Source organism: Peromyscus eremicus, chromosome 17 (genome assembly GCF_949786415.1).
Source record: "Peromyscus eremicus chromosome 17, PerEre_H2_v1, whole genome shotgun sequence".
NCBI classification, from domain to species: Eukaryota; Metazoa; Chordata; class Mammalia; order Rodentia; family Cricetidae; genus Peromyscus; species Peromyscus eremicus.
The window spans coordinates 30,140,648-30,155,393 of record NC_081433.1 but is presented as its reverse complement, the minus strand read 5'-3'; the positions used below and the strand labels follow the sequence as shown (position 1 = coordinate 30,155,393).

At 37.9% G+C, this 14,746-nt stretch overlaps 1 protein-coding gene across 4 annotated transcripts in view; it reads right to left on the bottom strand.

The window, feature by feature from the left end:
- Window positions 1-14,746, bottom strand: part of Tusc3 (tumor suppressor candidate 3) — a 169,715-nt gene that overhangs the window by 115,892 nt on the left and 39,077 nt on the right. Inside the window, exon 1 of one of the 4 annotated variants that reach the window (XM_059244218.1) lies at window positions 6,799-6,890. The exons of the other annotated variants lie outside the window; for them this stretch is intronic. Within the exon in view, the coding sequence (XP_059100201.1) occupies window positions 6,799-6,801 (3 nt within the window). The 5' untranslated portion in view covers window positions 6,802-6,890. Of the gene's footprint in view, window positions 1-6,798; window positions 6,891-14,746 lie in introns of those variants that run through there. 4 annotated transcript variants of the gene reach the window in all.

Here is a 14,746-nt window from a genome sequence, read left to right as displayed (position 1 = left end):
CCGAGTCTGGAGCTCATAAGTCAGCTTGGTTGGCTGATGCTCCATACACCGTCCCATTTCCTGATCACCAATACCTGGGACACAGGTGTGCGGGTCCACACTCAGACTTGCCTAGGTGCTGCAGAGTGGAACTCAACTCCTTATGCTCCTACAACAGCTGCTTTACTAACTGAAGCACCTTCCCCCTCTTGTGGAAACACCAAGGTTTTAAAGGAATTGCTAGCAATCTTCCCAACATTTACCCTGGAAAGAAAAAAAAAAGTTTCTGTTTTTATGGAGAAGTAATTCTACCCTCTGGCCAGGAGGGAGCTGCTACCCCAAACTTCACAGCACTTTATATAATACTGTCCTTGCAGAGACAGCACACCACCAAACCTGTTCACAATTGTGCTCAGGTATGGAGGAACATGAAACAAGAGTGGTCCATGGAGAAGGGCCTCCTAACAATATCGAGATGTTTACTCTTTAAAACAGGCAATTTACAGACATAACCGAAATTTTTAAAACCTTAAATGTGACAGAGAGGTGCTGTGGACATTGTTCTGTATAAATAAAACACTGATTGGCCAGTGGCCAGGCAGGACGTATAGGTGGGACAAGGAGAGAGGAGAATTCTGGGAAGTGGAAGGCCAAGTCAGGGAGACACTGTCAGCCTCTGCCATGACAAGCAGCATGTGAACATGCCAGTAAGTCATGAGCCACTTAGCAAGGTATAGATTTATAGAAATGGATTAATGTAAGATATAAGAACAGTTAGCAAGAATCCTGCCACGGCTACACAGTTTGTAAGCAATATAAGTCTCTGTGTTTACTTGGTTGGGTCTGAGCAGCTGTGGGATTCGTGGGTGAGAGAGATTTGTCCTGACTGTGGGCCAGGCAGGAAAACTCTAGCTACAGAGAGGTTTACTTGCCATTTAGAAATTAAAGTTCTAGTTCTGCTGTGTATGCTTGAAGAGAGCATGGAAAGGTAAAAACATGAGTGGAAGGGGGGCATCTGACCCCCACACACACATTCTCAAAACTGGGTTCCAAGACAGCACTGTATGTGGCTTCTCATATTACATAGCCTCAAACAGCCTTGGCATCGCTGGATGGCTTTGAGGTTGTTTTAAGGTTTCAAGATTTCAAAGGCAAGATCCATCAACTACTCACCACAAAAATATTCACCCATCTTAATAAGTATTCTGCTCAGACCTGTGCTGAAGGAAACAAGGATGGAATCTAGGTTTCCCTGTGCTGTCCACCTTATGGAACAGCACCCTCATTATCTGACCTAATCACCAATGAAAAAATCTTCAGCAACTGAATAATTTCTACTCAATGACAAAGAGACGAAATAAGTTATATTTGCTTTTAAAAAAACAAACAAAACACACAATAGTGCTCAAGTGTTTTCCTAAAATGTTCAAAGTTTATGACTTAACCAAATCCCTTTCAACAATACACTTCTACAAATTTCACTGCTATGAAATTAAAATAATCCTTCAGAATTCTACAAATGAAATGCATTTTTCTTATTGACATTCTACAACGTGGCAAACACTATGGTGCAGATGCTAGGGCAAAAGAAGAAAAAGAAAAGACATATAAAACTTTTACCTATCCATGCTTTGAAAGAAAGTGGAACTGCAATCATACATAGTTTTCTCATTACAAAATATGGAATTTTTTAAAGAAACACTCATCAGTCTGTGTCATCTGGCAGATGAATTATTGATGCTTTGGGCTCCAATAACAATACTGCCTCAAAGCTATCTACACTGTATTTGTGTGTTAAAATGTGAGACTCACTATTCTCTGGCCAGATTCTGGTATTAATTCTCATTTTCTCTTATACATGTCCATGTGTGTACACCTCTGAAATAAAGAAAAATTATCTCAACATTTTAATTTGCATTAGTATTTTATGGCAAAGTATTTCACAAAGTTATGTTTGTATTTCATCTAGGCTTTATATTAGGAGTCACGGGGCAGGAAGGCACTAGATAAAATGTCAAAGTTGTCTTTGGCATGGTATCGGGAAGCTGGGCTTGCCAGCCGTGGCTAATACAATTTAAATTTTTGCATTAGCATATTTTCATGATACAAAGTGATGGCTTTCAAGTGATATTTTCATTTAAATATATCATGTACTTTGATGATAGCTAACCCGCTATGCTGATTCCTGCCCTATCTCTGGACAGTTTGCTTCCTGTTCCAAATAGTTCCCTCTTCTATGTTCATGTTTTATAAAACAAGAAACCAGACACAGGAGAGTGGGGAGGGGGGTGAGGTGGAATTTATCTTTGTGAATCTGGATTAATTTGACTAATGTACTAATTCCCAGTTCCATTCTCCCACAGACGATGTAATACTGCTCTTAGTATCTGAAGAACACCATACTGTATGTGTGTGTGTACATGTGTGCATGTTTATCATTCATTCGTTGATAGAAACCTAGGGTGAATCCATAACTTGTAGTACTCAATAAATATGGAGGAAAGTTAAAAATGTAAGGAGGTTCTGGGAGATGGCTCAGCAAATACAATGCTAGGATACAAGCAGGAGAATTCAGAAATGTAACACACACATAATGTGTAAGGCATGGTGTGCCGCATGTCCTAACTCCAGTGTTGGAAGGCAAAGACAAGCAGATTCCTAGAGATCACTGAGCAACCTGTGCAGACAATCAGTGTGCTCCAGGGTGATAAGCAATACATGACATGGCACTGTTGTTATCTTTTTTATTATCTACAGTGGCTGTCCCTTAAGCAAGGGCTTTGGCTGCAAGGGCCGCAGCCTGAGGGGATTCTGTTCTCTCAGGCACTGACTCTTTCAAAGCTACTAAGGGAAACTTTATCTACATCTAAAGAACTCACAATTCAACCCTTAATGTGGAATTCTGCTCCCTCAGAGAAGCTGAATAGCAAGTAGCTAATCTTTCCAAAAAACTCAGCGTCCTTCTCTCTGCCCCCACTTAAATAACCCTTGCTACAAGTGGTTCCTCCTTACCACTTCCTGTCAGCTACTTGCTGACTCAGCCTCTTGCTAGCAGGTTAATTTTATTTAATCAAACACATCTTTGAAGTGTTAACAAAAACAGTAGGAAAAAATGCAACACACTTTAATATTCTCCAACATGGCATTACGGCTCCTACACAGAGCTGAGGTCTCTCCCTCCCACTTGCCACGGCTGGCAAGCCCAGCTTCCCGATACCATGCCAAAGACAACTTTGACATTTTATCTAGTGCCTTCCTGCCCCGTGACTCCTAATATAAAGCCTAGATCAAATGGTGATGAGCTTAAACCTCACCCCCTGCAAACATGTAAGAGTTGGAAGCTCCCTTTATGTTTTACAACTTAGGGTCTGCTGACCCCATAAAGCTGCCTACGATATGCTGAAATTCTAATGTGGGAACTGGGTCTCTCACTTCAGCACCCTGTTGCACAGCTGCATGACCCAATTCAACAACTCTCCTCTCCTTGGGGACTGAAGGGAACTGAAAGCTCCTTTCCTCCCACTTCAGACTGTGATGCTATCACTCTACTAAAAAGCAGCTCAGGAGGTAATTCATGACAGCTTCCTTTCTGAGACCTACACTCTTTAAGTTACAACAGTATGTCATAAGCAAATTTCTAAAAGTAAGTATGTGTGTGTTTGTGCACGTGTGTGCATGCATATCACTAATTATAAATTTCTAAAGCAGAAAAAATTAGCCACTACAGAACAGACAAGAAGAGCTCTACTCTTTCTCTGCTTTTTCAGTATTCATCTCTGAACCTACTATTAGAATACAGTACGTCGCCTTCCTTGTGTTCTACTCTCCACTCAGAATGAGCTGAGCAGTCACTTACAAAGGTCTTTTCTCAAGCATCTTCACCCTCTCATAAAGTCAGCAGTTACTTACTACAGGGCACCTGGGGCTTAACAACCAGAAAAACCCAAGGAAACAATAGAAAGTATGCAAATGTTGCTTACTCTACCTAAGTCAAATAAAATGTGTCTTACCTTATTAGAATAGGAAGTATTATATTGTCATTACTGAGTGTCAATGACAATTTATCACACAGGTAACAAAAATTGAAACTTTTCTTTTTTAATGTGGTCTCATTGTCTCCCCATAACACAAAGGTGAAAACTAGGAGAAATAAGTAAATTCTTTCTGAGTAATTCCAACCCATCAAGGCAGGACACTAGACAAGCCCATTTTCCAGCATGTTGGGTAGCACACCAATAGCTTACTCTACAGAGACAAATGCATCATTACTTATCAAGAAGCAGTTAAATGTACTACTTAGCCTTTATGTAATATGGGTATTTATGTTGCACATATCAAGCAAATTTTATAATGGAGAATATTTAAGCAAAAGTAAACTTTTATAGTAAGATATTCTATTAAGAAATTACTATAATTTATTTCAAGACATATGTTAGACAAATTATTTATCAACTTACAACATGCATAAGCAAACTAGGTCAGAAAAACAAGTTTTTAATGAGTCTATTTTAAAAGCATCAACATACGAACAATAAACTTGAAGCTACTGATTGCAGAAATAGAAGCTCCTGATTACAGAAATATTAACTATCAATCAAGAACACAATTGCGGAGATGGAAATGTTCAAAAGGAAATTCCATTAAAAATCATTTTAACACAATGGAAAATAAACTCAATATTAGTTCTAACTCAAGGGACCTGGTTTCATGTATCAACTGAGGTATCACAGATTGTCAGTAGAAGAGAATGTTAATTCAAATTATTGTGACATTCGAAATAATTTACACATTTTTAAAACCATGATTTTTGTGCTTATGTGTCACAAAACCCTAAACATCTACTAATTGCTTAATGAATAAAGAAAATGTAGCATATCCACTAAATGGAATGCTGTTGAGGAAGAAACAGGCAAAATTCACATAAACATTTAATAGGGATAGTCCCCAAAACTACTCACTAAAAGCAGATACCGGAGAATACAATAGTGTGTGATTCCAGGACATGTGTCCAGAAAACTATCTATAGATACAATAGTAAAGAAACCATTAGCTGGGGCTGGGGAACAGAATAAGAGTGAATGACAAATATGTATGAGTCTCTTACTAGAAATACATAAATGCTATAAAACTTATTTCTGGGATGAATACACCATTCCTGAAAGTTACTAAATCACTGAATTACACACTTGAATGAGTAAGTTTATGAAATGTAAAACACATCTGAAAAATAAAAAAGCTCGCTATCATGGAGCAGGAAGGCTACCAAGCATGAGAGAGCAGGGTGCAATGCTGAATACTCGGATCATAATCTAGACTACTCGTTCTGTGCCTGTCCTTACACAGTGCTTCCGTGAGGTGATAAAAATGACAAATCGTAATGAAAATGTGTTAGGAGGTAATATACAGAAAATGCTAGCTCCCCTAAGAACAAGTATTCTGATGTTATGCAATCTGAGGATCTCAGTCTTGCAGAGGAGAGAACATAATTTTCTGCATTATTCATGGTTTTTACGTGGGCCTATGTTTAAAATATAGCTAAACAAGCAAAAAATAAATAAACAGAAGTTTAACAAGATGCACACATGCTAGGTACATATGAGACAACATAGAGAAATAGTCAATCTCTAAAGCATATCTCAAAGACTTAAACTTCTCCTCAGTCCCTCATGGTCTCTTAAACAGAACGATGATCATGAATTTCCACCCTTATTTCAACCCAGGAATCAAATGGGAGAAAATGCTTTTATGCCTATGGAACTTACTGTAGTAAGTAAGCAAACAAATGTCTGTGAAATAAAATATCATGCAACCTGTAACAAATGGAATTAAAGAGCTAGAGAGAAGTTTGTTGATTAAGAGCACTTGTTGCTCTTTCAGGGGATCCAGGTTTGGATCCCCGCACTCACATGGTGGCACACAATCACCCTTGACTTCAGTTCCAGGTGATCCAATGTCCTTTCTAACCTTAGACACCAGATTTATATCTGATACACATATATACATGCAGGCAAACGCTCATACATATAAAATAAATATATCTTAAAAAGAGAATGCATATATTAATTTTTAAAATTGGCAAAGTAGTTGATGACAATTTCAAAATATGACTGAAGTTATATGTACTGTGATTTATCGAAATTGTTTCTCCGATCTTTTTTCATGTACAAAATTCAAACAAAATCTTATAAAGATGTTGGCAACATTAAATTAACTAACACATGGAAAACATTTATACTACAAATGATAAGAAAGCCAAATTTTGTTCCCATCTCTTCAGGTAAAACTCTTTCAACAACATTGATAGAAAGCACATAAGAGAATATTTATACTTAAGAAAACCTAGTTATTACTTTAAATCTCAGACTTTTCCAATGTTTTGAGTACTTACACTACATGGAAAACATTATGCTAAATTCACAGACAAAGTGAGAAATTGTTACATAATTAGTGTTTTGTTTGTGAAATGGCAAAATCATGATCTTTTTTGGCATTACTTTCTAAAGAGAGTAAGACAGATCGTTATAGCAAATACATTTTAGCAGTGATATATGGTGAGACAGTGATATGTGTTGGGGCTTTGGCCCTTAAGAAAATGGCTGTATGACAATAATTAGAAAAAAAACAGTAAAGATGATTTTATTTCTATGACTACTATTCACAGTGGCTACTTTCAATTTGCAACAGATTATTCTACACCCAAACTAATTCTACCCAACAACACAGGTGCCATATGTTTATCATAAGAAAGAATTAAGAAGTCTGTAACTTAGAAGGTTCAAGTAGGAAACACTACAGAGTGTTCTGCTTTTTGGTCCATACCATGTAAGCAAGATGTTTGCAGGCTTCAGTCACTGAAAATGGAGCAAGTCACCATGCCTTCTAGACTTGGAAAAATACCCATCAAGCCACGGGCCAAAATAAATAGTCTTTTCCTTAAGTTCACTCTGCCAGGTATTACCACACTGATATGGATGTGCATGTGTATTTCTACTTCATAAAGGTCAATATTATTGAATTTTTTACCTTTATCACTTCACAAATAACAGAATGGGGCCGAGGGTGTCTTAGTGTTCTATTGCTATGAAGAGACACCAGGACCAAGACAAAGACAACTCTTACAGAGAAAATATTTAATTGAGGCTTGCTTATAGTTTCAGTGGGTTAGTCAGTAAGAGAGATCCTGTCTCAAAAACAAAGTGGAGTTGGGACTGAAGAGGACAACCAGCATCTTTCACTAGTCTCTAAACACACATACACACAGCCATGTTTACATACACAAATAAAAAAAATCAACACACATGCACACACAGAGCAAAACAGTTAACTGCCGATTAAGAGGCGACAGTAAAAGATATCTAACAAAGAACAGATGAAAGTCAAGAAATAATACTGCGTCCTCTAGTAAGGAACAAAGGCAGGTGTAGGCATCAGGTCCCTGGACCTCGGTGCCCTGTGCTCCTTGGCCATCACTGCCTGACTCCACTCTTGGGGGCTATACTCATCTCAACACAACTGAATTCTTACTTTGGGGCCAGGGGTGTTGTCTGAGAAAACAAGGAGGTTTCATAATATTACAACTTGAACAATTTCTACTATGTCTATCTCTGTTGACTAAAACAACAGAGATTGTCTTGTTTCAGTAAGAAATGGCTTGGAGAATGTGCCAGATGTTCTTCAATAACGTAAGTTATATGTACGTCTTTGCTAAGAAAGTGAAGAAAGCAACCCAGATATTTCAAATCTAATCCAGTTACCTATTAGAAAGAAGATACAAGAAACCAATATAAGTACAGCAAACAACACCACTTTCCTGGCATTACTAACATGAAAAAAACATTAAAAATGGACAAATTAAGGGTTAAGTTACTGCAGAGCACCTAACCACATTAGTGCTTGCATTCTGCCTCCATAAATAACCACCTGCTCAAAGGCTGTTTGACCTTCCCAACAGAAAAGCAAGTCAGGTAGTAAGCAGAAATCCTGTGCTTCAGTCCAGGAGCAGCACACAGAAACACAGGGCACAGCACAGAAGTTAAACTCCTTTTTAACTACCTGCTAAGCCAACTTGGTAGCACTCCCACTCATTAGAAAGTTTATAATAACTATAAACTTTGTACTATAATCATTATTTTGAAAAACTTGTGAATTGTTTTAATTTAGACAGTATAAAAAATAAAAAGGATGACCAAGTATGTACCATCTACAAATATAATTACTGCTCATTACACTCAGTGACTTGGGATCTTCTGGTTTGTTTCTAAACTGCTGGCTTGCTTTAACATGAACAACTAAACTATGCAATTACGTGATCCACTGATATAGAGCACTAATTTAATTCACCATATTAAATCCCTCCTTTTTAGCCGGGCGGTGGTGGCGCACGCCTTTAATCCCAGCACTCGGGAGGCAGAGCCAGGCAGATCTCTGTGAGTTCGAGGCCAGCCTGGGCTACCAAGTGAGTTCCAGGAAAGGCGCAAAGCTACACAGAGAAACCCTGTCTCAAAAAACCAAAAAAAAAAAAAAATCCCTCCTTTTTCATTTTTCCATTTAAGTTTTTGAGGAGGGCTTATGGTACAGCTCAGGCAGGCCTGAAGTGCCCAGGCTGGCCCTGAACTCACTTTGTAGCCCAGGCTGGTCTCTAATTGGCATCAATTGACTTGTTTTGCCCACATACTGTGCTTGCAAGTGTATGTCACCACGTTGGCCTCATTTCTCTTAATAATGATCACTTGGGGTTTGTTTTTCTTTTTATAAAGAGTGCTAAAATCACTAGTACTGTTCATAAGTGAGACATCCTAGGAAGGCCCTTAAACTTAGTCTACAGTTACCATGGATGTATTACAGGAGAGGTGAATTCTGCAGGGGGAGGGAGGGTTCCCTCATTTTTACAACTCTCTAAAATGTGACATCTCAGTTTTAAGTAGGGGCACAAAATGGAGTGTGAATAGCAGTTTTTGTGTCTTTACAACCAACAGAAATTATAACTGTTTGCTATTCTGTTCCTGGTGTTCCTGAGAGCTCAAGGTGTTGTTCACACTCAGCACTATTTTGAAATCATAATATTTATCAAACTTGTTACTGGACTCTTGCTAGAAAACCTCATAAAAATCACATTATATTCTGAGACACACATTTCAATGTGGTTATCTCCTACACTTTAATATATATCATTTTATATATGCATTTAAAAATGAGTATGCAAGCCTGGCGGTGGTGGCACCTGCCTTTAATCCCAGCACTCAGGAAGCAAAGGCAGGCAGATCTCTGTGAGTTCAAGGTCAGTCTGGTCTACAGAGAGAGTTCTAGGAGAGTCAGGGCTACACAGAGAAATCCTGCCTCAAAAAAAAAAAAAAATGGAATTAGTATGCAAAGACCCTACCACCAAATTGCCCATTATGCTCAATCACATTTATTTTTCCTTTAAAGTTAACAACCAATTAGAAGATGTTGCCAAAGGACTTTTCCAGAAAAAAAAAAAATAACAAGGACTCCCTCAATATGTGTGTGTGTGTGTGTGTGTGTGTGTGTGTGTGTGTGTGCATTCATATGTGTGGGTGCACAAGCCAATGCATGTGGAAGTCAGAAGTCAATATTAAGCATCTTCCTTAATCACCTCTCACCTCATTTTATTTATTTTGTGTGCACAGGTGTGCAAGCATGTGTGCCACAGCCGGACTATGGAGAGCAGAGGACAACCAACCTGTGGAATTAGTCCTCTCTTTCCACCATGTGGAATTCAAGAAATCAAACTCAGGTAGTCAGGTCTGGCAACACCTGCTGTGACCCGGTGAACCATGTCACTGGGCCCTACCCTACCTTTTTCTTTACACAAAGCAAAATATATCAAGTGATAATAAAACCTAATAGAGATTAAATAAACTCATGTTCAATGTATTCATCCATGTGCACATATATGTGTGCACACTCATGAATACAATGTACATATAAAAATTGAATATTCCCAATAATCCAGAAAGAGAGTGAGTACTACAACTCCAACATAAATATTTGCTGGTGGTCACAAAGATGGACCTTGAGATACTGTCTACCTAGAAATTGCATATTCCTTATGTAAGACCACACTGCTTTGCTTCCTGGACCACTGGGAAAACCCTACCGTAAATAAGCTAAAACAACAACAACCACAAAAGACATTTCTCAAGTACATGTAAAATGTAAGATGTTAAAGGCACAACTCACTTGGGTCACCCAAAAATAAAACCTAGGAAGTTTTTTCACTATGTGTATATTAAAATTCATTTAATGTAGGTTGTATCCAAAAATGTATATTGTAGTAGAATCAATAAGATATAAACAGCTCTGAGTGAACAGCAGGAAATAAAGCCCAGTAATTCATAAAAAATTAAGTCCCACATAATATAAATCAAAACAAAGTTAAATGCTGGCTCTGCACTGCAGTTAAGTCTAAAGACTGAGAAAGGCAGACTACAATTTTAAAAAGAAAATCACAGGAGGCGAATGAATAAATCCTTCCATGGTTTATGTAGACCAAGTATTATCTGTTAAAAACTGACACAAAGCGGCCTCAACATACAGTAAGTGGTGTAAAGGAAGCATTGTTCCTAAAACTCTTAAGTTTTCTTGTTTATTTAGAAGGGGAAAATATTGCTCAATAAATAAAGAACTGCATCCCCTGAGAACCCCAGCCTACTCACATATGTAGCAAGAACAAACGCTTCACTGAGCACGTGTTGCAGCTAAAGAAGAGAAACTAACTCATTTTGGCTGAAATTCAGCTAGATCACTGGTTCTCAACTGTCCTAATGCTGACACCCTTAATAGAGTTCCTCGTGCTGTGGTGACCCCAACCAAACAATTATTCCGTTGCTACTTCATGACTGTAATTTTGCTGCTGTTATGAATTTTAATGTAAATATCTGATGTGCAAGCTATCTGACATACAACCCCAAAGGGGTCGCAACTCACAGGTTGTGAACCACTGCTCTAGTGACAAGCATTACTACAAACTACAAGCAGAAATATAAGACTTCTTAAGTACCCAGGAAAAAAGCATCCTCCTCAAGCTCTCAAACCCATCACTATTTAGACACTCAGGCAGTCTCTTTCTAATGAGTAACATTCGCCACGTTAAAATCATCATTGCTGTCTTCAAAATGCTAAAGTATAAACTCTATTTCCCTTCTAAGCTATCCTAAGGCTTAGCTTGAATCCCATATGGCAGTGCTGAGCCTTCTGCCTCAGAACCACCGATTTTATAGATGATGATAAAAAAAATCAAAAACAAAATATGCAACTTAAATCTATATCATTATGAAATTAATACAGGTTCTACCTTGATCAGCTATGGTCTATGAATTTTTATTATTTAGCTTTTCTCACATAATATTTATATTGACTATTGATTATTTCAGAATTTCACATCATGCACCCAGATCACACTCACTTCCCAGTCCTAAATCCACCCAGCTTTTAAACAGCAAGCCAACCAAGTCAGGACCTCCGCTTTGCTGATATACTGAGCTACCAAACTCTGCCACTAGGTGAAGAGCCGCATGAAGGTGGTGTTCAGTGGGCTAGGATGTCTTCATCAATCCCATTCAAAAACTTTCAACCACTTTATACATTTCAGCCTTCCCTTCTTTAGGAGAGTGCACAATAGTGACAAAGCAGTTTGGGGAATAATTTACTATATAATAGTTTGGGAAAGAAAATACTATACAATGCCAAAACCAATACAAGAAAGATAGCAAAAAAAAAGAATGCAAATACTGCCTATTAAAATAGTGGCTAAAAGATCCATGAGAACAAATACATCTACCATTCAAAGTGAACTCATACACTGAGGTCCACAGCGTCACAGATTTGCACTTTTAATTGCTTGTCTTGATTTCACTGAGCATTTGTATTTCCTAATAGCTCCACTAAGTGTGTAATAGTCTACCATACAGCTGGACACATTAGTTCAGACAATCACTAGCATTAAGTAATCAGGTTAGTCATTTCTATCATTAAGCAATGTCAAACTGCCAGTCCATTTTAAGCAAACAACTGAGAACAAAACTCTGTATGAGTGTGAGCAACAGCACTAATTAAACAAATACAGAGAAATTTAGATGCCAGCACACGAACGGTTCAATGAATTCCACACTGGAACAGCTAAAGATCCACTGCCTCACATCCCAGAACCACACTGCGCCCCTCCTCGGATGTTCATGCCTGTCACCCCTCTTCCCCAATCACATCCCATTCATTTTACCTGACAACCCATTCAGAAAAAGGAATCAATTAGACAGTATTTCCTATATGCCTAGCCAACGGTTCCTTTATCCTGATACATTTCTGGCTATGAAAAAAATTAAACACATAACAAAAAGAAAAACATAAGCCACAAAACAGCCCAGAGCAGCAGGGATGCTAGAACTAAGACAAAGAATTCACAACAACTATGATCAATGTGCTAAGGCCCTGATGAAGAAAGCAAAGAGCAGGAATGAAAAGATAAACAAGGAGGCAAAGAGGTGGATACCCTAAGAAAGGAGCAGAAGAAAAAATAAAGACAATAATTACTATGTATTTAGGAGAGATGGTGACAGGAGGGGGAGACGACGTGCTACTGATGAGCTTATTAGTAGACCGGACACAATGGAGGAAGGTCTCTGACCAGGAGACTGCATAAACAGAAACCTGAAACACTGAGGAGCAAATGAGACTGAGCACAATACGGCCCAATCCCCAAGTCCTGCAAGACAAGCATGAATCGTTAACATAAATGCTGGGATACAACAGGAAGAGAAAGCAAACAGAAGAAACATGTGCAACAGTAATGGTGAGGAATTTCTCCAAATTCACTTCAGACATAAAACTACAAATCCAAAAAGCTCAGAAAACTACCAAGTACATCAAGTATAACACACACACACACACACACACACACACACACACACTTAAAAGGAAAGAAAAATCAAAGATAAAACACTATAGGGGGGGGATGAAACATTAGCTAAAGAAGACTAAAAGTAAGGACTACAACTGACTTCTCAGAAATTCAAGAACTGGACTGAAATATTTCAACTATTGGGGGAGGGGTGGGGATTGAGAATTCTATGCCCAAAGAAGAGACATCCTTCAAAACTGAAGTGAATAAAGACTTTCTCCATGAATATAAACTGAGAAAGTATTACCAGCAGACCACCCTTGCAGGACACAGGACAGAAATATTACATTGGTGGTATAGTGGTGAGCATAGCCACCTTCGAAGATATACTACAGAATGTTCTTTAGAAAGAAGACAAGTAATACAGGTTCTACCCTCAATTTACTCAAAGAAAGGAAGATTACCAAAGATGGAATAAAGGAAGAGAGCATTAAAAAGTAAATAAAAATGCATCACGGCGAAACTCCTGAGGAATGCCACATGCAACCCAAAACAGGAGGTTAAATAGATGTTTAAAGAGAAAAGACATTAAAATACAGCAAAGTTTCTTCACAAATGATGCTAGAACAATTGAAAACCTGTATTTAAAAAAGAGTGAACCCAACACAAATATCATATCCACCACAAAAATTAAAAAAATGTGTCACACACCTAAATATAAAGTGTCCTACAAAACTCACAGATGGTAAAGTGGGAGATATCTACATGACCTTGGCTGTAGTGAGAATTTTTAGATATAACACCAAAGGCATGATCTATAAGAAAAAATAACTGAAAAAGTCATACTCTGAATTTCATTAAAATGTCTGTTCTGCAAAAAATATTACCATAGGAATGAGGAGATAAGGAATGGACTGTGAGAAAATATTTATTGAAAATGTGGCTAACAAATTAATTAATTGAAACATACCAAAAAAAAAACCCTAAGGACAGGGATAAGAGTACAAACTGGTTGTTTTAAATGCCAATCACTAGAGAATATATAAATAAGTATATGAAAAGATGCTCCAATACATATATCTCCAGTAAAATGCAAATTAGACAAAGACCCATCAGAATAGCCGAAATCCAGATCAATGATAATACCTACTGCTGACAAAGATGTGGAAGAACAAAAATTCTCATTCACTGATGGCGGTATACACATCACAGCCTCTTCAGAGACAAATGGACACTTCTTTAAGCATTAACATTACCTTTGAGCATATAATCCAGCAAATCACATTCCTCTGCACCCACACAAAGGAATTAAAAACTGTGTCTACAGAAAAACCAATAGAGTCATTAACAGAAACTTTATTTATATTGCAAAAACCCCAAAGCAACCAAATACCCTGTGTTCAGTGACTGGATAAACAGTTGCAGCAGATAATAGAGAACTTTAGTGATAAGAGGAAATAAGATGTAAAACAAAACAGAACAGCCTAGAAGAAACTTACACATGCCTATCACTAAGGAAAGAAACCCATCTGGGAAGTCTACTTATTGTTGACTAACTACAGAACTTTCTAGAAAGGAAAAAAAACTACAGAGACAATGAAAAGACCAGTAATTTTCAGGAGCTGGGTAAGAGAGAAAAGTGAATATGTGGAACACAGGATTTGGACAGTTGTCAAACTATTTTGTATTAATATTGTAATAAAGGATACAGTCATACATCTGTCTAAGTAAACCACAAAACATACAACACTAAGAGTAAGCCCAGTGAAATCTTTGGACTTTGCATGTTTACAACACTCACCAATGGTAACAAATGCTCCACTCTGGCAGAGACTGGGAAAATGTGTGGCAACAAGGTATGGATAGCCTACCTGTGCACCACCTCTTTATTTACCTGTGAACTTCATCTTC